General features: G+C 37.0%; 8 protein-coding genes across 8 annotated transcripts; 2 read left to right on the plus strand and 6 right to left on the minus strand.

Annotated features, from left to right (window-relative positions):
• Positions 1-213: 213 nt before the first annotated feature.
• EV154DRAFT_597913 (Cupredoxin) lies at positions 214-1,548 on the minus strand. Its single transcript, XM_051607019.1, has one exon. It carries the CDS (start codon positions 1,387-1,389, stop codon positions 277-279), a length of 1,113 nt encoding a protein of 370 aa, XP_051463499.1. The 5' UTR covers positions 1,390-1,548; the 3' UTR covers positions 214-276.
• Positions 1,549-4,114: 2,566 nt separating this feature from the next.
• Positions 4,115-5,761, minus strand: EV154DRAFT_490445 (uncharacterized protein). The gene is made up of 4 exons (XM_051599420.1): positions 5,587-5,761; positions 5,204-5,518; positions 4,812-5,142; positions 4,115-4,754 (listed from the first exon to the last, which is right to left on the minus strand). The coding sequence occupies exons 1-4, from the start codon at positions 5,678-5,680 to the stop codon at positions 4,298-4,300; spliced, it is 1,197 nt and encodes a 398-aa protein (XP_051463500.1). The 5' UTR covers positions 5,681-5,761; the 3' UTR covers positions 4,115-4,297.
• Positions 5,762-5,800: 39 nt separating this feature from the next.
• On the minus strand, positions 5,801-6,998 carry EV154DRAFT_455193 (uncharacterized protein). The gene is made up of 3 exons (XM_051597334.1): positions 6,835-6,998; positions 6,306-6,766; positions 5,801-6,245 (listed from the first exon to the last, which is right to left on the minus strand). Exons 1-3 carry the CDS (start codon positions 6,842-6,844, stop codon positions 6,081-6,083), a joined length of 636 nt encoding a protein of 211 aa, XP_051463501.1. The 5' UTR covers positions 6,845-6,998; the 3' UTR covers positions 5,801-6,080.
• Positions 6,999-7,746: 748 nt separating this feature from the next.
• EV154DRAFT_389170 (fork head domain-containing protein) lies at positions 7,747-8,096 on the plus strand (the record flags this gene model as incomplete). The annotated part of the gene is made up of 2 exons (XM_051595089.1): positions 7,747-7,887; positions 7,947-8,096. Coding segments are annotated over 2 exons (291 nt in total), but the record flags the coding sequence as incomplete, so codon positions are not given.
• Positions 8,097-9,072: 976 nt separating this feature from the next.
• Positions 9,073-12,381, minus strand: EV154DRAFT_541317 (alanyl-tRNA synthetase). Its single transcript, XM_051604480.1, has 5 exons — positions 12,189-12,381; positions 12,031-12,121; positions 11,870-11,967; positions 11,608-11,803; positions 9,073-11,527 (listed from the first exon to the last, which is right to left on the minus strand). The coding sequence occupies exons 1-5, from the start codon at positions 12,342-12,344 to the stop codon at positions 9,186-9,188; spliced, it is 2,883 nt and encodes a 960-aa protein (XP_051463503.1). The 5' UTR covers positions 12,345-12,381; the 3' UTR covers positions 9,073-9,185.
• Positions 12,382-13,609: 1,228 nt separating this feature from the next.
• Positions 13,610-16,040, minus strand: EV154DRAFT_557885 (uncharacterized protein; the record flags this gene model as incomplete). Its single annotated transcript, XM_051605459.1, has 2 exons — positions 13,610-14,753; positions 15,886-16,040. The coding sequence occupies 2 exons, from the start codon at positions 16,038-16,040 to the stop codon at positions 13,610-13,612; spliced, it is 1,299 nt and encodes a 432-aa protein (XP_051463504.1).
• A 963-nt stretch (positions 16,041-17,003) lies between these two features.
• Positions 17,004-20,433, plus strand: EV154DRAFT_490449 (uncharacterized protein). The gene is made up of 10 exons (XM_051599421.1): positions 17,004-17,194; positions 17,260-17,327; positions 17,397-17,488; positions 17,549-17,605; positions 17,675-17,763; positions 17,824-18,823; positions 18,875-18,963; positions 19,020-19,214; positions 19,276-19,672; positions 19,733-20,433. The coding sequence occupies exons 1-10, from the start codon at positions 17,078-17,080 to the stop codon at positions 20,332-20,334; spliced, it is 2,706 nt and encodes a 901-aa protein (XP_051463505.1). The 5' UTR covers positions 17,004-17,077; the 3' UTR covers positions 20,335-20,433.
• Positions 20,434-22,058, minus strand: EV154DRAFT_490453 (uncharacterized protein). Its single transcript, XM_051599422.1, has 4 exons — positions 21,803-22,058; positions 21,705-21,740; positions 21,600-21,636; positions 20,434-21,530 (listed from the first exon to the last, which is right to left on the minus strand). Exons 1-4 carry the CDS (start codon positions 21,990-21,992, stop codon positions 20,525-20,527), a joined length of 1,269 nt encoding a protein of 422 aa, XP_051463506.1. The 5' UTR covers positions 21,993-22,058; the 3' UTR covers positions 20,434-20,524.
• Positions 22,059-24,960: the final 2,902 nt, after the last annotated feature.

Genomic DNA, 24,960 nt, shown 5'->3' on the forward strand with positions numbered 1-24,960 from the left:
TGGATGCTTCGACTGAAATGGAGGATTCTGTTACGGTTGAAGGCTCTTCTATTGTCGAAGGTCCTTCCAGTAATTCAGGCGAGGATCCAACAGAAGACTCAGTTGGTGTCATAGCCTTGAATTTTTTTTCTGTAGATTTCTTTGTAAAGAAAGAACTTATCGAAGCTTGACGTTTCATTTTAAAGTGTAATGAGAGAAAGAGAAAGAATATATACACGCACGTCAAAAAAAAATTTATTTCATTCATTTTTTTTTTTTTTTTTTTTTTGTGTTTTTCTATTCCCACCCTTCATCGCCGGTATACACTACTTTTTCGACTTGATAAAAAGCACTCATACCCGATTCGAAATGAGAAGCAACGTGACAATGAAATAACCATTGACCTTCGTTATCAGGAATCATATCGACGACTTCAAAACTAATAGGAGTCAAGTCCACCACGTCAACACGGTGTCCGTGAAATAGCATGGTAGCACCGTGCCAATGAGCAGTATGCACATCCTCATCAGAGACACCAAAGGATATAATGTACCATCGTACATGGGATCCATACACGAGTTCGATATTCTTATTATTATTGTACACGTAGCCATTAATATGGTACATTCGATTCGATTCTTTAAATAAGGGATCGGTTCGTTCCAACTCCTTCATGCGATCCACACTAAGTCCTACACGATGTCCGGATTCTGTAAAATAAGTCGATTTCGATTCATCCGTGTTGGTCATGATGGTGAACACTTCCCGATCAATATGCTTGGGCTTTTGAAACATGGAACCCGGAGATGGTAATTCCAAAGTTCCCTTTTCATAGATGATGACCAAACCTAATAAGCCAGCATTGACATCACCCACAGGCGAGGATTTGGAGACATATGTCCAGACCACTGAGGATTGGTTCTGAGGGAAAGGGTAATCTGACGGTATGTCCCAGACATACCGATATTTTTCTCCTGGTTGTACGTATTGTCCTGGTAACGGACCTGTGCTATTTGTGGTATGAGGATGTAATGAGTGAGGGTAACTGGCTCGATTATAAAAGGTGATATGGATCTGATCGCCCTCTTCTGCCCGAATAATAGGCCCCAAATTGCCTAATACACTATCATGCGCAATGGGAACTTTGAACGAATCATCACGGTATTGACGATAAAACGCTTTATGATAGACAGATCCAATACGCCGGTTCTTTCGGTGGACAGTATATAAAGAAGACGGTGCCTTGGTCAAAGGTTGATCTCGCACATTGTCCCAATGCATGGGTGCATAATCCCAAACTTCCTCCTGTGCTGCAATATAGTAATGTCGAATTGTGCCGTTATTATTCAGTGGTGCCGCAAAGAGACATTTCCATAAACACATGCATGCTATAACAATACACAGCTTCATTTATTATTGTAACTGTAGATAGCACAGTAAGTGGGATAAAAAACCACAATGGCATGATTTTTTTTTTCTGGAAAATAAGCACGTCACAAAAGACACTGTGCGAGCGCAGTAAACTCTTCTTGTCAATTGTGTATCACTAACCTGTCTAGCAATTATGCCAAGTTCTAAATTATAAAATCATATATTTATATATATAATACAAAACAATTTTAGTAATTACTGTAAAGCATATAAATACCATATAGCAATTAATGTATTAAAATAAAGGAAATCTTTATTATTATCTTACAGACATCGGATATTATATTACAGCCAAACATTTCTTTCTTTCTATAGTCGGACAGAGAAGTGGCATTTTTTTTTCCGCTGATCCATTGACCAAGGACCAATGTAGTCTAAAAAAATTAACAATTGCAGTATGAGAAAGATCTTTCTTTCTGTTTTCTTCTCATATCAATACATATTCTTTCCCTCCATGAAATTGAACATTATCACTAAAAGAAATACCAGTACGTCATTCCCGGGAGAAAATAAAGGCAAGGTATAATATTCATCCATAAGATTCTGGTATTTCTAGATGAGAGTTTTTACAATGGGGGTGGGCCCGGAAGGCGTCAAATCAACATTCGATCTGAGTGCTATTTTTTTTTTTTTTTTTTTTTTTTTTTGTAATACACACACATTTTACATGTTGATTCTGCATAATGAGGCTACTTGATATTCTTCTTGCAGCTTTAGTATATAAAAACCGTGCTTGTAACCATGAGAAACCATTTCAATTCAATCTCATAAAACGCTGTAAAAGGAAGAAGGGAAAGAGGGGTGTTAATTCGGCTAATTGGCGCTCCATCAATTGGAATCAAATACTTCTTCTGCCGCCCATCGTTATGAGATTTCACTCATAATGATCGGATCTGAAAAAGTATTAGCGGGGCCCACATATTCTGAGGCCATTACGAAATGAACAAAAGAAACGTATGTAGAAGCACACATTTGATCACGTTAGTAGATTTATCTATTGATCACAGGCTTTTTATCTTCTCTTTATACCATTCATATTTTCTTTTTTTAGATGATGCGAACTAAGCAGGGGAAATGCATTACGGCTTACCTGGAAACCGTAAAAGGATAAAATAGAAAAAAAAAATTTTCTGGAACTTTTTATAACTGCTTATGGCATTATATGAATCCGAAACTTTTTACTTTTCCCCAGCAAATAACATCAATAACATGTGTGCACGTACACGTACAATATATATTGAAATTTTTAAATATAGCTGAATCTTGGTATATTTCTATGTAGATAAACAAATAGACGTCCTGTAGTGTACAACCTTTTTTTAATTGGATACAGATGTAAATAGTTCAATTCACGCTGTAAATGCTTTATGAACCAATGGCAAATCTTTCTTGAAAGAGGCAAAGCGTTTAAAAAAAGGCCATTCTTGGGAAGTAGGGTTGCCAGGGAACACAAAAGATGTTTACTAAGATGATGGATGCCGGGGAATTATCATCCACCCTCCCCCCATCTCTTGAGTTCTAGATTATCTGTCAACAAATCCTGAGTCGCGTATGCATTCTTTTTTAAATGGCTTTTAGTAAAAATGACATAATTTACCACTATAGTGCGTTTGAGGGAGCACGTTATAATATGTTCAGAAGTTTTTTTTTGGATTTATGTAGATCAATAAGCATTCTATATTCGAAAAAAAAAGAAACAATGCGCACATGCTCTCTCCTTTTGTTAATAAAAAAACGTCATTTATGTTGTTGCTAGCTTATTTTAGTAAAATTGAATTTCGTTGTTGGTTATACGGGAAAAGGGGGAGCTTTCTTTATTAATCAGGTTGTGTAAACTGTTGTTTCGTCATTATATGTATCTCGGCATTGCCGAAATGTTTATTTCTTTATTTTTTACCGTCTTGTGGGGACAATTCTTAAGTTTTTCGATGAGCAAGATCTTTGGCAAGGTTTCAGAAGGATAATTAGGTTGATTATCACACCATTCTTATCTTCTCGATTACATCATTGCATTTTTCCTTGTTTTTTTCAACATTGGGAAATTCACGTCAATTTTTATTATTGTTATTATCGGTAAATGTTTAGACGCGATATATCGTTTCTTGTAAAAACCGCCAAAAAAAAAAAAAAAAAAAATATACTATCTTTTTTAGCTCATTGTTGCTGTTGCGGTAGAGCCTTCTTTGATGATCTTTAAATAACCCTTTTCTGTCTTGTTTTTCTAGCTCCTATAGGTGTGGGTACATTTCGATTTTTTAATAATTATTTAAAAATTAATGTTACACTCAAGAACCAATGCTGCCTTTCAAAAATACAAATATATTTTAACTCGATAAAGTAACCCCGATTCTCCCAACTCATTAAACCTTTGTATGCCAGCAATTTGGTTGAAAAAAAAAAACGATCGGCCGACATATCAGCTCGAAATCGGGAGGTATATTAGAGCAGTCCAGAAATGGGTACACAAGCTTATTCGCATCTTTGTATAGCCTTGGGTTTTAAAAGAACTACAAAGCTAGAAATACTTACATATATAATTTCTTTACCTGTCAAAATAGAGCTTATGTAGAACTTTTTTTTAAAAATGTAACAACTTTAACTAATCAAGTTAAACTCTTATTTTAAAACTTAATATGGGTCTATACTATAAAGCTCTCGGTAAGGTGGCCGACGTACACTCTCACTTATTTTACTGACTCTGGACCACACTTTGCTGCTGCGCCTCCGAGTCAAACCATTAGACTGTTCAATAGTACATATCTAGTGAGCCTCAAATGACGTGTAGGGGACCTTTTTTTTTTTATAAAAAAATTAACATGCCATTTGCGACTAGGCGAAAATACTCTAAACTGACATGACACCATGTTTATTTATGGAAGAGGCTAAGCTATGTACAAAGATAACCTTGTAAAACACTACCGGCCAAATCGCCCAACTTCTCGATTGTATAACCACCTTCTTGAACAAATAAGACAGGACGGTTCTTGGAACCTTGGCAAGTCTTGATCAGGCTGCCCATCTTCTTGTATGTATCAATGTCTTGCAATCCCTTCATACCGGCTATAGGATCTTCATGCCATGTATCCAGTCCCATAGAAACAACTACGATATCGGCATTAAACTGGACAACATTTGTATTATTCAAAACACCTTGCAGCTTATCGAGATAGATCTCATCAGTTGTGGTCTTAGGATCCAAAGGTACATTTAAATTGAATCCAACACCTTCACCTCGGCCGGTTTCCTCGGCAGATCCAGTAAAATAAGGGTAGTCAGGACTACCATGGAGCGAGGTATAAAAAACTGATGGGTCATCATAAAAGATATCCTGTGTACCATTACCACTATTGCAAAGCAAATTAAAGTCAGAAACATATTGCTTGAAATTAAATGACACTTACTGGTGATAGTCAATATCAACAATAAGAATATTTTTCTTATCAGTAGCAGTACCGACACTAAAGTCTCTATTACGAATGGCTTCGAGATCAAAACCATATGGTTTTTGGGCCTTGTTCATATCCTCCAATGTATAATTTTGAAGGAAGCGAGTAACGACTGCAGCATTATTCACGAAACAATAGCCGGCAGCCATTTCATGCGATGAATGATGGCCTGGTGGTCTACATAATGCATAAATAGCTCTATCGCCATCATTTGCAATGGCTAGTGTTAGTCTGTGAGCGGCTGAGATGGCAATTTGTGCAGACGCGTAAGTAGCGCGCCAAGTGTCTATTTTAAAAAAAAAGTTTAGCCGCGTATATACTAAAAGTAAAAAAAAAAGGATACTAACCTTTGACAAAACAGACGGATAAGTCACAAGTATAGTAACCCAATCTACCGGTTGCTTTCAAGTATGCATTTTTCTTGACAATTTCAGGGTCAATTTTACCGACGACAGAGGGATGAGCAAACGTTTCAACTCGACAAGCGTCAGCGGGAAAGCCTTCCGTGACCCAATCGTGATAGATGGTCTGCAGGAACTCAATGTAATCTTTTCGGTGAACGTCCAAAATAGGACCTAATGAGTAATCATTGGGATCAACCACTTGGAACTCTGGTTGTTTATCAATGAAATTCTTGATTGAGACCAACCTTTTGGGTGATTCTTTTTAAAATGGTTTAGCTTTTTTAAATGAGGGCGTAATATTGATTTGTTTTTATTTTCTATTTTACCAACATAAGCTTGTAATTCACCACCAGTGATCTCATTCAATGGATTATGTAAAAGTCCATCATCACTATAAACAACTTGCATACGTGTCATCATATAATACAATGGTTTTAAAGCAAAGAAAGAAATATAGAAAAGATAACCTGCTTTTTGTTTTTTTTTGTTTTTTAAAATGGCTCAAGGTTTCACAATTAAATTGTTTATCCCCACGGATCTCTCTCACAGGCCCAAAATAGGTAATTTTTGTTTGAATTTTATTAATAATAAAAGGAGATAAAACTTCGAAGCATAAAGATAGATATATAAACAAATAGCGAAAAAAAAAAGGAGATGGAAGGGGTAGTTTTTTTTTCAGTAGCGTAGAGTATGCCCAAATATTCAAAAATGTGGTTAATAGTATAATATATAATGATAATGAATGTGGGTTGTAAATAAGTACAGAGTCCTAAATTTAAGTGAGTGTATGCAAAGAGAGAAAGATAGAGAACAAGAAGAACTAGGCCATATAGTTGGGACGTATTGTTGGTGGTGATGGGTTATAGAATTGCTTTGAAGAGTTATAGGAAGACTCGGAACCAGACACGGAAGATCCTGATCCGCCCAAGGCAGGCATTTGGCAGGAATTTGTCAATTGTTCAGAGGTACGACGCAAGTATGTTTGCTATAAGAGATAGAATTAGAACATGATTTTATTTTGTAGATTTAACATATCAAGACTTACCACTACATCACAATCACAATTACCATGAGTTAAAAGCAAATTACGCAGATAAATACTTTCATCCCGAAGTCGAGCCACTTGTTCTTGAAGTTCTCTGTTCTTGTGTTCAACACTTTCAGATCGTTCCTCAAGATCATTTACCCACTTCTTCTTCTTTTGTCGGCAGCGATAAGCAGCTTCCCGGTTTTTCTCCAGAAGTTTTTTACGCTGTTTCTTGGGTGGGGCGTCTGTAGGTGGAGGGGTATGAGGAGATTCAAGTTGACTTTCGTATTGTGGATTTCGAGGCAGCATATCGATGTCGAGGGTTTTTTGATTGAGAATAGATGGATGATTATCATACGGATTAATCTCATTGATATAAGAGTTAAATGCGTTTACAGCAGGTGTATTAAAGTTCCAGTCAGTGGCAGGGTTCATTAAGAGCTTGGTTGGAGTTAATGTATCCTGGAAAGTGAAAGAGTCTGTCAAATAGAAGAAATTCCCGAAAAGTTAGTTTCGGTTCGATTTGAGACAGATGAATAATGTTTACCTTTAAACATGTATATATAAAAAAAAATAAAGGGTATTTTGTCTTTTTCAAACAAAATGAGCTCTTTTTTATGGGGAAAAGGTGGGATTTTTTTTTTTTAAATTGAAAGAGAGAAAATATGGGATAAAAAGTCGCTCTTTTATAGAGAGTGATGTCGGTCTACAAAATCCTCGTTTTTTTTTTACCCATTTATCTTTTTATGCAAAATACATGTTAGCTCGTCGGAATCTCATGACGTTCTGCTAACCCTTTTCGGAGGTTTAATGTTTTGGTTTGGTTTAACGCGAAAATCAAAAAAGGGGTCTAACAAAAAAGTTAATTTTTTTTTTGTACGCAATAATAAAAAAAAAAAAATCTCCTGCCAAGAAAGATTTATACTTGTTGATATATAACCGAAAGTTTAAGTGCATCAGCAGAAAAATAAATTTCCCGTTTCGAATGTAACTTGTTATTATCAACTATAAAAAGAACAGTATATTTATCAATTCTGCATTTGATGTTTTTTGTAATCATTCATTATTATACAAATACGTTACTGAAATGGCGTCCATCATACACTTGCCCGGAATGAGATACGTTAGAGACGGTCAAGTAGAAGAAGACGGAGAAAGTTCCAATAAGAAATTAGATCTCCTGCCTCAACAATGGAAACCTCAACAGGATAAACTGTCTGCATCGGGCTTTTATCAAACAACAGCCGATTACTCTCAATCTGCTCAAGCTTACGAGACCTTATTAAGAAGTCGTTCATACATTGACTCTACAGGATTACCACCTCCTCCCAACCCTTCTTCACAGGCAAATCATTATGCCTTCTCTCCACAACAGATGTACGGTAGCCCGACTTATTTTCCTAATCATCCTCAACCCGAACAAGTTGATCTACAAAAACGTCCTATTCGTAAAAGAAGACGTCCCCCACATTCCTATGCTTCATTAATAGCCCAGGCTATCTTGACCTCGAGGGATCAAAGATTAACTCTGCGTGAAATTTACGAATGGGTCCAAACAAGATATCCTCATCTCTATGAAGCAAATGAAACCGGATGGCAGGTAAATAAGTTACCTATATAAGGAAACTGGACCCAAATACTGATTTTATTTTCTTTTAGAATACAATACGCCATAACCTATCTCTAAATCGATGCTTTCGTAAACTCCCACGTTTGTCTCAAGACAGTGCGGGAAAAGGAAAAGGAAGCAAAGGTGGTTATTGGACTGTGGATCTTGAACAATTAAACAATACAAACTTTGGTAGACAAATCCTAGACAGTGGTTTCTTGGGTAATATTGAATACTGGCATCAACAACAACAGCAACAGCAACAACAACAACAACAACAACAAAACAATACTTCACAAATGTCACACGAAAGAGTTGATATTGTCGATGAAATCGATTTCAATAACCTTGTCTCTCCTTTTTACGCAACAGCTGTTCCACAAACTGACCATCGCTATACAACCGAAACAGATGATAACGCTAGAATGGCCTCATTCTTGGCTAGATTTAACAAACGTCCAATGTCATCTCTCGGTAGCATGTCGAGTTCTAAAACAAGTTCAGTGAGAGGTTCAGCATCTCCTCATTCACCTGCTACCGACATGAGTACACCCATACTGTCGGCTCAGTTACAACAACAATATCACCAAAAGATCGAGATGGATCCTCTCTTAAATCCATCTCTAATGAGAGTTAATAATATACTAAACTAAATTCCCCTTCCTTCTTTTCCTCTTCACACACCTGTACATAGAATTACAAATGTTTCCGCCTCCAAAATAGTAGATCTATAATAAACAATTATGTAACTTACATGCTAATTTCCCTAATCGCGATGCACGTGTCACACAGAGATAATTGTCAAGTTTTGGGAGTGGGTGGGGTTTTCATATTATGCCAATATTTATTTTTAGATTGTGCAGTAGATCTCCGTAGAAGAAACATGTCAAAACTGGTTAGACCGACATCTTTTTTCTCTCTTAAATTCGTTCTGGGTGAGTCAAAATCCAATCAGTGTTCTAAGCTCGGCAAATGAAATGCCGCTTTGGGTAAATTGGAATGCTTGTTCCTGCTCTGATAACCTTGTTGGTAAAAAAAGATGACTCAGGTCGATGAGGGGGGTGGGGGGAGCTCACGGCGTTTTTTTAATTATCCAGTTCCAATGGATCGGAATAGAGTCCCCGATTCACACACTTGATCATCCAAACAGTAACCATGTATGGGTAAAAGACCATTTTTTTTTTTTGTTCGAGAAATATATTGAGCATATTTTTATTTAGGGATAGATCGGCTTTTTTTTTTATATTATTCATTTGTTTATTTTTATATATAAAAAAACATGCAACATGTTAGGCACTGATCTTTAATTTTGCAAAGTCTTCGGCAGCCTTCAATGCTTCATCTAAGCCTTCAAACTTGTCACCAGAACCTTGTGCAGCATCGTCCTTACCACCCTTTTTACCGCCCACCTTTTCACAAACAACAGCAGCCCAATCGGAAGCCTTAAGTCCCTTTTCAATAAAGGTCTTACCAACAATACAACTATGTGCAACGCGACCACTTTCTTTATCACCACCGAAAACATAAACAGCCTTATCCTTCAAGTTAAGCTTGGCATAATTAATAGCTCCACCCAATGCCTTAGAGTTGTTTCCAACAGGTAATTCGGCAACGTAATACTGGGCTTCAGGGTGTTCTTCAAAGTACTTCTTGACAATCTCAGTAGCTTCCTTGACTTGTTCAGCCTTGCGGATCTTTTCAGCATTATCGAAAGCCTTCTTAACAGCAGCGAAACGGTCACGGAAACCGGCCTTAGCAACGGCAGAAATAACAGCGGTGTCCAATTCCTTGGAGACTACCTTAAGTTCGGCTTCAAGCTCAGCTCCAGTCAACTTATCAAGTCGATCGAGCTTGGCAACAAATGCCTCGGCTTCACGTTGAGCAGCAATGGCTTCATCACCGGTCACGGCAACAATACGACGGACACCCTTAGCAATACCAGACTCTTCAATAATGGCAAAGTACTTGATATCGCTGGTCTTGGCAACGTGAGTACCACCGCAGAATTCGATACTGGTGGTCTTCCATTTGGGGTTAGAGACATCCTTAGTAATCTCATCCACATCGAAACCGATAGAAACCACACGAACGGGATCAGGATAGGTCTCACCAAAGACGGCTCTTAAACCGTGAATTGCCTTGGCAACAGCCAAAGGAACTTCCTTGGAGTAGACCTTGACATTCTTTTGAACAAAGTCGTTACAGATCTTTTCAACCTCGGCCAATTGCTTCACGTTGACAGGAGTCTTGTAAGAGAAATCGAATCTGAGCTTCTCGGGGGATACGAGAGAACCCTTTTGATCAATGTCTTCCTTCAAAACCTCACGAAGGGCAAAGTTAAGAATATGAGTAGCAGAATGGTTGTTTCTCAAGGGGAAACGACGCAAATCGTCATAGGAGAGTTCAACCTTCTCATCAATAGAAAGTTGACCATACTTGAGATGACCGACATGGAGAACATAGCCACCATAGAGTTGACAATCCTCGACAACAAATTCAGTGGTACCGTCCAAAGTGATGATGGAACCAGTATCATATTCTTGTCCACCGGATTCGGCGTAGAAATTGGACTTATCGGTCAAAATACCAAAGTTGCGGTCCTCAGGGATATCAGCAGTGTTATCAAGGAACTTGTGTTCAAAGAAAATAGCCTTGACTTGACCTTGAATGTTACCAGGTAAATACTTGGCACTATCATCTGTCTTGGGAACAGCACTGTTGCTATCCAAGGCACCAAGATCATGAACATCAAGTGCAACAACACCTTGACCGTTATCACCACCCTTGACCTTACGAGACTTAAGCTTAGCAGCTTCTTGAGCAGCTTCAAATTGAGCCTCGTTGACCTCCAAACCGTTTTCCTCAGCCATGATACGGGTGAGATCAACAGGGAAACCATAGGTATCGTAAAGACGCCACACATCATCACCGGATAAGACGGTCTCACCGGCTTCCTTGGCCTTCTTCATGTAGGCCTCAAAGAGCTTTTCACCACGATCTAAAGTCTTGGAGAAAGCAACTTCCTCTTCATCAAGGATAGCCTTGACTTCATCAGCCTTCTTGGAGAGCTCGGGGTAAGCTTCAGCCATTTGAAGAACTAAAGTATCGACGAGAGAAGAGAAGAAGGTACCGATAGGAACGTTGAAATACTTGCGAACGTATCTAGCACCACGTCTAAGAATACGTCTCAAGACATAACCACGACCTTCATTGCTGGGAACACCACCATCAGAAATGGCAAAAGTCAAAGTTCTGATATGATCACCGATAACACGGTAAGCGGTATCGATACCATCCACATCCTCATCACCTAACAAACCAGTATAATCTCTAGCACCGGTTAATTCCTTGATCTTGGCAAACATGGGAGTGAAACAATCGGTATCGTAGTTGGAGTACTTGTTTTGGAGAATAGAGACAAGACGTTCAAGACCAAGACCGGTATCGATATGTTGGTTGGGTAATGAACGGAGAGAACCGTCTTGTTCTCTGTTATATTGCATGAAGACAAGATTCCAAATTTCAAGAACGTTGGGATCATCCATGTTGACCAAACTAGAAGCATCACGACCACCAATACGATCATAATGGATTTCGGAACAAGGACCGCAGGGACCGGTCTCTCCCATTTCTAAAGAATAAAAAGCCTTTTTAAACACGAATTCTATACGTACACATATACAGCACAAGCAGAAACCCCCCTCCACTTACCCCAAAAGTTATCCTCGACACTACCAGGAATCAAACGCTTCTCATCAACACCGAGATCCATCCACATTTGCTTGGCTTCCAAATCAGCAGCAAGACCCATCTTTTCATCACCACCAAAGTAGGTAACATAAAGACGATCTTCGGGAAGATTGATGGTCTTGGTTAAGAACTCCCAGCCCATCTTGGTAGCTTCCAACTATTTTGTTTGATACAATAAATATCTGTACCTTTCCCCCATTAGATTTTTTTTTTTTTACTGTACCTTGAAATAATCACCGAAAGACCAGTTACCCAACATTTCAAAAAAGGTATGATGATAGGTATCTCTTCCAACATCATCTAAATCGTTATGCTTACCACCTGAAAAGACGATAAATGAATTAACAAACCACAATATGCGTTTCACATACACTTATCACTTACCGGCACGAATACACTTTTGAGAGTTACAAGCACGCTTGACATTAGCCAAAGGGGAGTTGGGATCAAGAGTACCCAAGAAAATGGGCTTATACTATTATTATGTTTGTAACAATATTAGTTTCTATCAAGGCTGAGAAAATCACAATGGCGAGGCTTACTTGATTCATACCAGCATTGGCGAACAAAAGAGTGGGATCATCGTGAGGAACAGTAGAAGAAGAAGGCACGAAAACGTGACCGTTATCTTCGAAATACTTGATGAAAGTGGAACGGACCTTGTTGACAGGCCATTCTTCGGTTTGTTGTTGTGCCATGTTAATATGTTTAAAAAAAGAGGGGCAAAAGGGTGCGAAAAAAAAATTGTGTAGGTGTCAAATAAAAAAAAAAATATTTTTGGAAAGATTTTTCAGTATTATGAACCAATCAGAATTGTATAAAAGGTCTACGTCATTGGATGAAGTGTGAGGAGAAAGGAGCAAAACTTTTTTCCATTCAAAAAGCATAGTATGCGTTATCTGACTCACAAATTGTCATACACATAAGCAGGTAGAAAACTAGGGCACACTTAACCTTTTTCAGCTTTTAAATACGCATTATTCTCTTAAGAGGTAACAAACATAACTTTAAACCCCGAAAACGAGCACTTCTGATTATCATGTCGAGTTTTGCCAAAAGTTTTTGATCAGTGCGCGCTAAACTTTATTTTTTTTTAAATGCTGTGCGTCCGCCACCTCTAGCGTCCAGACTTGTCTATACTGATATCATTTTATACGCATTGGGTTACAACTTAATGTGTTATCTGCATGTATGGTGTAATGTTGGTAATATTTGGTAAAAACTTGACAATGTGGCACGCGACTTGGGCCTATTTTACTTAAATGGGTGACACATACACTTCAATACAACGCACAGCGCCCAACAAAAAAATTAAAGTTTATAAACTAAGACCATATGCTTAATTTTAGCACGATTAATAAATCAATTAAAAGTAAGGGGTTTCCTCGAAGCCAGTGTGTTCGAAATGTTCGAGCCCAAAAAAAAAAAAAAAAAAAAAAAAAAAAAAAAAAAAAAAAAAAAAAAAAAAAAAACCAGAAAAATAAAAGCATTAACCACTTATAGATTGTTAAACTGCAGTTAAAAGTGCTTAGCTTTCTAAGTGCTGCCTATCCGTCAAAGGTTGGTGCGACACCCTTTTACTCATTTTGCGAAACTCTCGTCATAGTATCTTTATTTGTTGGCTCGAACATGGATCTTGGGGAGAAACTAGGGAAATCTCCATAGTCATTCAAAAAAATTAACCTACCTTTATCTAAAAGCTTTGTTTGTTTTACCTCATGCCTCCTTTATTTATGTCATTATCGTCATTTATAGGAGAAAAAAAATGAAGCTATTCTAAAGCAAGCCAAAGTGATCGAAAAATTAGAAAGTTTTTTTTATTTTTTATTTATTAAATGGTAGTAGTGTACATAAAGGAATAATTAGATGTACATAGGAAATAATAGATGAATAGAATTAGGCGTTATAATTTTTTGTACAAAGTAGATGATAATAATAATAGCAGTAAAAAAAATTCCATTAATTAAACACCTTGTTTTTTATGCTGATGCTTCATCATGATTTCTTTTTCTGCTTCTTGCTGCTCTCTAGCACGAATAAAGTCTTGTTGGGCTCTTGAAATAGCCTGTATTTCTAATAATTGAGCCTGAGAAATGTCAGAGGAGTACATGGAAGGTCTGCCCATAGGATGGCGGGCGGGTTTTGTTGCACTAGAGGATCGGTTAATTGCATTCTTGGGAAGCTTGGTAGATATTTTTTTTGTCTGGATGTGATATGGCAAACTATGGCGTGATGATGGCGATGATGATGCTGTATAATAAGGATGACGATATGGCTGATAATTTCCGTCAGGCAAAAAATTTCGAGTGTTATAATCTGGTGGAAATATTAAGTTGTTGTTGCCATTGTTGCTACTAGCAATGCTACTGCTACATGTGCTGTCCATACTGCCATTACGATGTATACTATTTCTACCGGCTTGTCGTATAAGTTCGCGTAACAAGTGTGCATTGACGGAATCACTGTGTGTATAGCTCGAATTGTTGGATGAATAGCTACTACTTTTGGATACTCGCTTTTGAGGTGGCTGTACTATGTTGTTGTCATTATTGATTTTTCTTTTCCTTTGTGGCTCCATGGGAGGTTGGTAATTTTGAAACGTTTGAATATCCAACAGTTGCTGTGGAAATTGATTGACATAATTCTGTCGCTGTAATTTTTGTAGCTGTTGTTGTTGGTACAATGCTTGCTGCTGTTGTTGTTCTTGTAATATCTGTTGAGGTGTGGTCGACACATGTTCTGCTAAACTATGTGCAATTAAATTCTGAAATAAGGAACATTCAATGTTACATTGTTGAACAAGTTGAACGAGATCACTATGAGGATCCTTGATAAAGTCATCAATACATGATAGAGTGGGCGGGGCTTTGTTAAAAGACAGGTTTTCCATAGTCGACCATTGTGGAGGGCTTTGGTCAAGATAATTTTTCGACTCTGATCCTGAATCACTACTAGAAGATAAAAAATCATCTAACTGTAGTAAAGGCGACTTTGAGTTCGGAGAGTTGAATATGTCATTATTCATATCAAAGTTTTTATCGATAAACTCTGAAAAGTCAAAATCAAGAAATGTATGAGTTGGTGATAAAATATCTTCCATAACACTACTAAAAAAGAAAAAAAAAAAAAGAAAAAAGGGCTAATGATAGAAAAGAAATAACTTGTAGAAATTAGAGATTCAATTTGGCATTTATAGCCTTCGGCAATTATTGTTGTTGAAAGAAGTTCGAATTAAAATAATTTTTCATCCTGAAGGAGAAGGTTAACTTTTTTTTTGTTACTGCAAAGGAATCATGTAAATACAAGTTCGTTTATATTCAACCTAAAAGGACAATTTAACCTATGCTGTTGGGTGAGAATAAAGGATATGTCGGGATGAATATTTCCAACTGAATACAAAATTTCCCGAGACAAGGGAAACAAGTAAATCTGACATAAGCTGTTTCTAAACGGTATTTAACATGTGTTTGAAGATGTACAAAATTTCTGTTTTGGGCAAGTCAAATTTTGTCCCAGTAATGTTCCACAATCCCTTATGTTATATATATAACTGCTACTATATCGTCGTTATTCTTAATTATAACTATTGTGCAGCCATACCTGTGAAATTTGTTGGTTTTTTTTTTAAAAAAAAAAATTGTCCATTACTACTAAAGTGTGAGGTATCATATAGTGTCAAGATGAGTAGTCTTGTATCCTGTGTAGGTAAATGGATACATGCGATAACAATAGGAAGCCGCTTTATCAAAAAGAGTCGCGGAAATCTGTGAAAGCGTAGGAAAAAAAAGCACTTTAAACGTTTCGTCTTACATTCTTACAAGTACTAGGATAAATGTCGAGACAAAGAGATTACGTAATATTGATCACCGTCGACTTCATAAAAATTGATGATAATTAACGAAACTTTTTTATAATGGACATGAGAACACATGTCTTTTATTTTTATTTTTACATTTAAGCAGGAAAAAGAGACAAAGATGACATCTGTTCTATCTTTTATAAACAATGCTGATAATGAGGTACAGCATAAAAAAATCTTTATTATATTGGTCGTTTTACTGGAAGGGGACGACAGTTGAACTTTTCAACCTGATGATTTTTAAGCGGCTGGTGTCTGGTAAGAGTCTCCATGTGGCTACCATGATCTAATGTCTTACGGGTATGTGGAAAATCCAGTATAAGCAATTATGCCGGCGGAAGTAAAGAGTCTATCGAACGGGCTCCCGGTCAAGTTATTACAACTCGTCTGGGTTGACTTCTTGACATCCGTTTAAAGAATCCAGTACGGCTTTAAAAGGTGGTGAATCTCTGTTCAAGATGGGATCATTGGATGCACAGCATGGACTCACATAGACCTCCTGACAATTAAAACGGAAGAGTAACCTGTCGACCATAAGTTGCAATAACTTGGTTCGATATGCATCACTTTCCTATGTTGATGACTTTCGTGCGTACCCAATGTTAATAATGTTGGGATTGGATCGAATATGCATCCAATACGATGGCATGTCCGCACTTTCAAAGAGCTGTTGCCTTACTTCTTTTTTTTTAGGATCCATAGATGTTGCCCGTAAAACGTTTATAACTGTCTCTGCGTCTACTAAGAGGTTTTTGAAATTTTCGTTTGACCTATCCAATATTGCAGCTGCGTTTCATTGCAGTGTTGCTGTAAATTTGTAACGTAAGATTGTCTATAATGTTTTTACATATTTTCGATCCTTAGCGGATCACTAACGACGGCCCACTCGATTTTCAGCCCTATCGTAAGATGAAGGCTTACGAGTAACGGGGAAGTCCTCATCATATACTGAAGACAGGCTTTAGCTATGATAATGAAAAACCGAGGCATGTCTCTTTTTTAGGTAATATTTTAGCTTCTCTTAAAAAAACAATAGTTGTTATTAGATAATTTTATCATAACAATTGTTACTTCTCTTCGAAAAGATAGTGTTGTGTGAATATATATATAAATATATATATAAAAATTGAAAAGAAGAAGGAAAGAAGGAAAGAGAAAAGTGTGCGAACAGGTTTTATTTGTAGACTGATAAATAAAGCTGGCTTATGTCAAGATAATGTAATTGTTTATTTAATCAAAAAAAAAGTGTGTGAACAAGTTGTATTTATAGACTGATAATCAAGATATTCTCGTTAAAGGATGAGCAAAAAAAAAAAAACTCATGTATAGTCTATTATGTAATCTTTTAGCGGGTTTGGTGCTGCAAATATCGACGACATGAGAAAAAGTAACTGGGCCTGAAAAAGATTAAGTAAGCATCCACGGAAAAGATGTTTGTACGACTTTGAGGTTTTCTCCAGGTTTTATTTCAGCCTTTTCCTTCTCTTTCTTCCGGTATTCTGCCTTTCCCGTCTCACCCCCCCCCCTCTTTTATATATCTTTTTTCTTTTCTCTCTTTAAAAAACTTAAAACATGACGAATATGACTGATATGTTGAACAGCCGAGGTCAACGTTACAATGTCAATGATGCACCAAGCAACAATGCTACTACAACAGCAACATCTGCAGACTGCTCATTCGAGAATGAAGTAAAAATCTTACAAGTATTTCAATCAATTTCGATATCTCTAAAGCTTTATATGATATGTAATAGTTTAAAAAACATCAAAATGCAATCCATTTGGGCCACCTGGAAGAAGCTTTGCAAAGTTTTGTATTACTGTAAGTACAATAAAGATTTTTTTTCCATTGTTCCCTTTATTAATATTTTATTCTTAAATGTTTTTGAAGCCAAGCGAACAACGCTGAAAATGAGAAATTTGAGGCATACATAATCCAATTCTCAGATCACATTGATCCATCAAAAAATACAGACATTAGCAGTAAATAATCATTTACAAACACCTGATTATGACAAGATATCAACCTTCTTTTTTTAATAGCCTTCTTTGCTTCTCTGCCCGCATTGATTCAATCAACAATTATCGAGAAAATAGCAGGTTAAAAAAAATCCAAAAAAATAGGATGTTACATAATTCAAGTATTGTAATATTCACTTCTATTTTTAGCATCACTGGAAAAGAAAGACACATTGCGAGCATATCAAACACTATTTGACTATATACAAAACTACTCTCGTCATGCATATAAATACTTGGTAAACAGTCTATTAGATAACAATAACTTCAATGGGATTAATCTTCTCTTTTTTTATTAGATTCGTGCCATTAAATTATTAGTCCTCGGTGCGCAAAACATGAGCCAACTTGAGAGTAAAAAATACATAAAAATACTTGTGACCGAGCTGTTTCCTAGACTATGTAAACAACGTATTCTGCTGACACACAAAGATATACCACCAGCAGTAAAATCCACAGAGGGTAAACAATATATTTCAATACCTTACAACCTATTCGAGCAATACCTAGTTTTGGGTCAACAGTTTTACATCGAACATCGAGATTGGATTGAACTTTCAAATTTTACCAACGCTATGCTTGATTGCTGTGGCTATACAAGACTTGGACAAATAGGTTTTCAATCACACATCAACAAGTTTCAATATATGCAAGAGAAAAGATGCGGTGTTCGCATCGATCCTAATTCAATCGGATCAAATGATTTGGCTATATCAATTGTACTTATGTGTGAATTTAAGGCTGTTGCAGTTGAATTCATACAATTTTGTAACGAATACTACCGTGCGGTTTGCACGTTAGATTCACCTGCTGGACAAGATAAATCTTGTCTTATTCCTATATGTGCAATAAAACCTGCACTTACCAACAACACGTCCGGACGTCAGTTTTTTAATGATACAACGACTGCTATTCAGCCTGAAGACTACAATTCTTTCACATCATCGAACGGTGAAGAGGATGATGATAAAGAAGATAAAGATTACAGACTAAACTCGAATAACAAAAGAGATCGCCCAGTGCCATCTTCTTCTCGTAGTGATTGCCCAGTAAATAATTCTCATGATGCACATTTATACCCGTATCAACGACACCATGTAAACAAACGTCAAAAAGTTCAACTACCTGATCGTGGCGGAGAAGGCCTTGAATCGTACTGTATGGGAGGCGTTGATAGTGCGCTTCAAATACTTAGTAAAGCAGCCGACTGTATGAGACATATTGTTGAACTATGGGATTGGGCCTTTCAAATGTCTCCTGATGGATTATGGGACGAAATTTATGGAGATTGGGAACAAGGTTTGTAAAATTACAAAACATAAAACCAACTGTTCTAATATATTATAATAGAACTTGTTAGGGTAATTGATGCTTATCAGTTACCATTTGATTTGACAAATGCTGTACTGCTTGTAAGAAGCGATATGGCACTCTCCTCAGTAAGAAAAGCAGCACGTGCATAGAACACACATACTGATCCGTTTTATCTCTATAGCCGTCTGTTGCAGGCAACTTGGCTAAAGCCTTAGAACTGTCTCAGCTAATCTGTGATCGAATTGAAGTACATCGTCAGAAATATAAAAAGGAGGAAAACGATATAACACCGCCTGAATTCGATATTCCTTTCATGTTCGCATTTCGAGTGTTATATAATATCGGTGTCATCTACTTGCTTGTTGGTAGCTTACCTGTAATTATCTAATATCATTTGATAGGTTTAATTAAAGCTTACTAAACCTGTGATTATGTAGCAATCAACCCTGGAAATTGCGATTATTTTATCCGTATTCCCAGTTCCCAATGATTTAGATGACACCAATTTCTTAGCTGATGAAGTTGACTGTAGGACAGTCGCGACTATTTTCCAAGACCACGAGTTTGGCTTAATGCGAGTAACGCAAGAGGGACTTGTGGTACGCTGTATAAAGCATTTAATTGTCAGTCTCGACAACGACTCCAGTCATAAAAGCAGCATGGCATCGATCGATTCTGCTCTCCGCTGGGATGAAAAAGCCGGTCAGATGATTGTCTTGATGCAATATGGATGGAACTATTGGAGTACACGCACCAATTTATGGAACAAAATTGTTACTCGTATGAAAGAGAAAAAACTGTTTAAAAACAGGGTCTTTTTGGAATACATTTATGGTAATATGCACAGTTTTTATCTTTTTAACTTTACTCAATTTTTTCTTTTTATACCGTTAGTTTCAGAAATATTACAAACTTTCCAGCATTTACATAATTACAGTCAAGTAACACTAGATATTATCCCGCCAGAGTTTGCCATGCGCAGTGGTTATCGCTATTTTGGGTTAGGGAAGCAGCCAGCGTCTTTACCGTCTAGAATTAATATGGTATCACATATTGAGATTGAAGAAAATCCTCAGTCTATCAAACTTCCCTCTCTCAGTTCCATCACTAGTCAGCAATCAACGTTACCACCACCATCTATATACCAACCTAGCTACTCAAACACTATTTTGCCAAGCATGACTATGTCACCTACCTGGTATTCCTCTTCTACCCAAAAAAACTCTCATGTAAATTGGATGTCCCCTTCTTTCTACTATAGCCGACCTGCAACATCCGTTATGCTACCAAAGGATGACCGCGAAGGAGACCAAGATACATCATCAGTCGTTGAAACGGATCAGTCACGTGCTGTTTCTGTCCCAACTGACATTGTTGTTCGATGCCTGGAGTATCGTATGCGTAAATATTCCCCTAAAATGACGCCCCAACGTATGAGACAAGTTTTACAAAGATTTTTAAAGAGTATGCTATTAAAAGCAAACACGGCTTCTTGAAGAACTTCTGTTTCTTGTATATATAGATCTACTACCATCATTACATTTTAATTTTTCTAAATAAATTCATTTATCTACAAACTTCTTGTAAGAGCTTCACCTTAATCGTGACAGAGTTAGATAAGTTACATAGTGCACCATGTTTTATTCTGATATTTATATAAAAAAAAAGAGAGAGCTTGTCTTTCTTTTAACCCCAAATAATCTTCTTCATCGAAGGTCTATTACGAGACTTTGAAGAGACAGACAGCTTTGGGGTTGGTGTGACGACGCTTTGAGAAATATCCGATCGAATCGAGAACCTGTCTGAATCATGAGGGAAATCCATTTCATTGGAATAAGCTGATATATTCGATTCGTTTTTGATAGAATCATCTTCGGCATCATTTTCTGGTATACCATGAATTTGTTCTTTGGACCGATGATGATTTAATGTTGGCGAATCTTTGTTTACGGGTGCCAATGTTGTAACAGTGGAAGCTAATGTAACCACACTACCCGAATTTCTATTTGTGATTATAGCCTGTCCAGGTGCCAAATGTCTGCGTATTTTTTCACGATCCATAATGCTTCCTGATCTTTCTGGCTGATGTTGCTGTTGAATAACTTCCCGGTGAGAGGGGGTAGGAGATAACACTTGCCTATTTGAGCCACGCATACTACCTGTATTAACGGATACGGTGGATAAAATTGAGGGTTGGTGATGAAGGCTGGTAGTCGTTGTACTTCTAGATGATTCGTTTAACATAACAGGGTCAATAATGTTTGTGGAAGCAACAATGGATGGTGCCACGATAGATTCATCTGTTGAATTATGATGGTTCAAACTCATTGAAGACACATCTGTGTTGGAATAAGCGACAGGAGGTGTGTCGGTATTGCGAAGCACCACAGATCCATCTTGTGGAGGTGGATAATAGTAATCTTCTTGATTCTGGTCTTGTATTACACTTTGACGAATAAGTCCATTCTGTTGTTGCTGCAGTTGTTGTTGTTGTTGTTGCTGTTGTTGCTGTTGCTGCTCAAATTGTTGTTGCTGGCGCATGTGCCACTCGCGTTGTTTACGTTTCGCTTCCTCAAACATACAAAACCAATTACTGGGAACGTTCACTTTTAAATACCTTGCCCATAAATGAATTGGAGGATTGCCACATTCATCAAATGCATCATAAATATCAAAATCCCCAGGCAGCTGTCTAATTATAAAAAAACGTGAGTTGTCCTGAAAAGGAAAGGCAAGAATGAGTTTTTGTTTTAAAAAGTACCTAGCTTCTGACCAGCGTAAGGGTTCTACCTCAGAACCTGTAATCTATGTTAGTGTATGTGAAGTTCGTTCAGTCTTTTTTCTTTTTTTTTTTTAGTGTACTTACGAAGAATAGAGAAGCAGCACATATCATCATTCCAGCCTATCATATACAAATATTAAAAAATGGGATCTACACCTCTTGTTTTTATTGTATTCTCTGACCTTCAAACATGGCAAGACTAACTTGTTTAATTTTGATAATGTATAAAGATCCCTGTTGCAATTGATCGTGATGGACATGAGCGAATGGAGCGTCAGAGCTCAGTGGCGGAATGGAAGCAGAGTTAGGAGAAGAAGGTGACCACCTAGCCAGTTTTTTTAAGGTGGTGTTACGCGGTTTAGTGTCAACCATAGGGTGATAAATGAATGTGTGTGGATTAAATAAGAAAAGGGAAAGGAAAAATGAATTATACCGATCTTAAAAAAAAATCAATTAAAAGACGTGATGATTTGCTCCCATTTCCATCTTAATACCCGGCTACTGTGTTATTGTCTAACGTCAATTTAATGTCGACTGTGACACATGAAAGCAATAATAAATAACAAGAACGGGAGTAAAAAAATAAACAATACAGTAAAGTAAAGCACTATGTCGATCGATTTCGTCTTATTATGAGAGCATTGTCTGTCTATAGCTGAATTTTAGTGACAGTTTGCAAAGAATTTTTTGGTGAGACATATTGTTATTGCATTCGCTTTCATCGGCGTTTTTGGCTTCAGGTGGGACTAAATTGACTCTTTGTTACACAAACCAATTTATGTTTTTTGTAGCGCATTAAAATTGGTCGGGGCGTCGAACCGCATAAGCCGATTGCCCATTTGAATGGTAATACCTCAGAAGATATAAAGAAATCAAGTTTATTTTATCAATAATATATGGCAGACTCATTTGCATGATTGTCTGTTGAGGTATCACCAAAGGTAATACGTGATCCTGCGATCGTACTGGCCAAAGGTTCAAAATTAGAACTTTGATTGATTCCATTTATAGGCTTTTCTTCTGCTGTTGTGATTTCTGGCTTAACCCCGGGATCATATCTTTTGATTGGCATTTGTTTAGAAATCCAGTCTCTCAATTTGTGAACCAGCATTTGGAAAAAGAAACAAATGATAATAAATATCGAGATGGCTATGTACCATATGGCTGCGCTTGGTCCTACCCTCCAATCTAAAAATGTATAGACCCACCACTTCTCACTATGAAAATAATCATTAATAAAAAATAGGCGGATATTTGTATGACTTACACTGCAAAAATAATAAATGTCATGCACATATATAAAAGAACTGTCCCGAAAACTAGTAAAACCATTCTGGTGTAAACTATCATCCTATTGAACATCACATCTACTGCCAATATGAACAAGGTTACTGAATGAAGAGATATACTAATCCAAAAATCAATGGGAGACAAATTTGCTAAAATAACTATCAATTTTTTTTCATATAGTCTGTACTATAAATCATTACCATTGAATAACTTCTCGTTAGCAAGCAATGCCCAGAATACTACAGGTGTTTGAATGCTAAAGTTTAAAAACGTAACACATTACTATCTACTAAAGCATTATAATTGATTTTCAACGTACTTGTAAACAATGACTGTATGATACAGATACACATACAAGTAATTTAATACTGAAGATTGATTTAAAAAGGAAGAGGGTCTTTTTAATGTGGTATAATCAGAGTTTGGCCTCCATAGATATTTCGCATGATGGTACAAGGTGATCTTAAATTTTGTATGCTTGTCAGTAAATGGGCTGTCACTTGAGTGGCAAATAAAAACTTACCATAAGATACGAATGAAGTCCAATAAATGTAAGATCTGTAAAATAGGCAAAAAAATGCCTAAATCCACCGGTTTTTATGGTCCATATAACATCTACCCACAGTACAATAATGCTATATAATGCAAGAGGGAGCCGTATCATAAATAAAGTTTTTGATGACACGAAATGAGATGTTACTGCCCGCTCTGGCTCAAACCTATCAAATCCGAACCATTGTATAATTCGGTTTGAAGAAACTCCAACAGATTCATCACGATATGCCATTTTTAAAAGGTTTACTTTTTTTGAATGAATTAGTTTATAGAAGATTAATGAAATAAAGAGTAAGACAACCGAGTAAAAGAAATCGGTTCAATCGTCCTCCTTTATTTAATAGTTTATGACTTTTCGCTGGTAAAAAGAGAACATCAATATTTTTTTAGGGAGTTGCCTTAGGATATCTATATATACAGGTTTCTTTAATGAAAAAATAGAGAGACAAGGTTTTCCCTCTCTCCTAACTAGTCCTTCTTTGACGTTTTTCTCCTAAGTGCTATCCTGGTGTTGTCAGAACTATCGCTACTAATACCCTCTTCATCGACCAAAAGATGTCTTGCTTCCTCATCTCGAGGCGTGATATCTATATGACGTTCTTCACTTTCTTGATGATTTGTCACGGCGTTGACAAAAAATTGATCGACGGGCTCAGCATCTGTATTACTATCATAACAAGCAGGACAAATTTCCAGACTAATACCAACGGGCTCTGCATCCAAATTTCTGTTTCTGGACATTGCTGTAGCCACGATACCATTTTTACCAAATATAATAAGCAAAGCTACAACTATCAGCCACCAGAACATCAAATTAGATATCAGGGTAGGCCATACTCCTCCATAGAATGTGGCAAGTTCAGATACCTCCTTCATGCGCCACACCCAATAAACTAAAACAAATATTTGGAACCATATGCGATCACACAACAAGCTTACCCTTTCCGTTTTTTCCATTCCTTTACAATAAAGCAAATGTACGCTGGTGGATTTCCAAACAAAGAAAAGGATAAAAATTCCGCAGTTGAAAGTCAAACTAAAAATTGCATACATCCACGTATCGGCTAAGGGGATCCATTGATCGTTCTCAAAAAGCAATCCCCACATATAGAAATTACCATCGCTTTGGCCCTGATTCTTACCAGATGGAATCAGTTCGGCTCTAAACCAAGGTAAAGTAAGCAAACCTAGCAAGAAAACGTAACACAAATACCACACTTCCGGTTGACCTTCCGGAAATTGCAAGAAGCGATGAATCCATGTATACATTTGTTTTTGAACACTGGCATAAATACTGCGATTCAATCCTAAATCAATTTCATGGATTTGATAAAGGATTTTGTTTCGCAAGTTACGTTTTTCAATAAATCCTGTTTGTTGGCGTTCGTAATCATTGTATATTTTCGGGACAATTAATGTTGTCAGCATGGCAGCAATGGCAAAAATAGAGAGGAATCGAGTCTGTATTTTGCGAGTTAGTTTAAGTTTAGAAGCC

The sequence above is a fragment of the Mucor mucedo genome (assembly GCF_025094135.1).
Source record: "Mucor mucedo strain NRRL 3635 chromosome Unknown EV154scaffold_2, whole genome shotgun sequence".
Lineage (NCBI taxonomy): Eukaryota > Fungi > Mucoromycota > Mucoromycetes > Mucorales > Mucoraceae > Mucor > Mucor mucedo.

Bases quoted from the DNA above. Each gene is read 5' to 3' on its own strand.
- EV154DRAFT_597913 (XM_051607019.1), bottom strand. From the start codon at position 1,389: ATGAAGCTGTGTATTGTTATAGCATGCATGTGTTTATGGAAATGTCTC.
- EV154DRAFT_490445 (XM_051599420.1), bottom strand. From the start codon at position 5,680: ATGATGACACGTATGCAAGTTGTTTATAGTGATGATGGACTTTTACAT. The intron at 5,519-5,586 runs GTAAAATAGAAA...CATTTTAAAAAG, and splicing joins TGAATTACAAGCTTATGTTG to AATCACCCAAAAGGTTGGTC. The intron at 5,143-5,203 runs GTTAGTATCCTT...TTTTTAAAATAG, and splicing joins ATCCGTCTGTTTTGTCAAAG to ACACTTGGCGCGCTACTTAC.
- EV154DRAFT_455193 (XM_051597334.1), bottom strand. The intron at 6,246-6,305 runs GTAAGTCTTGAT...TATCTCTTATAG, and splicing joins ATTGTGATTGTGATGTAGTG to CAAACATACTTGCGTCGTAC.
- EV154DRAFT_541317 (XM_051604480.1), bottom strand. From the start codon at position 12,344: ATGGCACAACAACAAACCGAAGAATGGCCTGTCAACAAGGTCCGTTCC. The intron at 12,122-12,188 runs GTAAGCCTCGCC...ACATAATAATAG, and splicing joins CCAATGCTGGTATGAATCAA to TATAAGCCCATTTTCTTGGG. The intron at 11,968-12,030 runs GTAAGTGATAAG...TCGTCTTTTCAG, and splicing joins TCAAAAGTGTATTCGTGCCG to GTGGTAAGCATAACGATTTA.
- EV154DRAFT_490449 (XM_051599421.1), top strand. From the start codon at position 17,078: ATGACGAATATGACTGATATGTTGAACAGCCGAGGTCAACGTTACAAT. The intron at 17,328-17,396 runs GTAAGTACAATA...ATGTTTTTGAAG, and splicing joins TTGCAAAGTTTTGTATTACT to CCAAGCGAACAACGCTGAAA. The intron at 19,673-19,732 runs GTAATATGCACA...TTATACCGTTAG, and splicing joins CTTTTTGGAATACATTTATG to TTTCAGAAATATTACAAACT.
- EV154DRAFT_490453 (XM_051599422.1), bottom strand. From the start codon at position 21,992: ATGGTTGACACTAAACCGCGTAACACCACCTTAAAAAAACTGGCTAGG. The intron at 21,741-21,802 runs GTCAGAGAATAC...TGTATATGATAG, and splicing joins TAGTCTTGCCATGTTTGAAG to GCTGGAATGATGATATGTGC. The intron at 21,637-21,704 runs GTAAGTACACTA...CATAGATTACAG, and splicing joins GTGCTGCTTCTCTATTCTTC to GTTCTGAGGTAGAACCCTTA.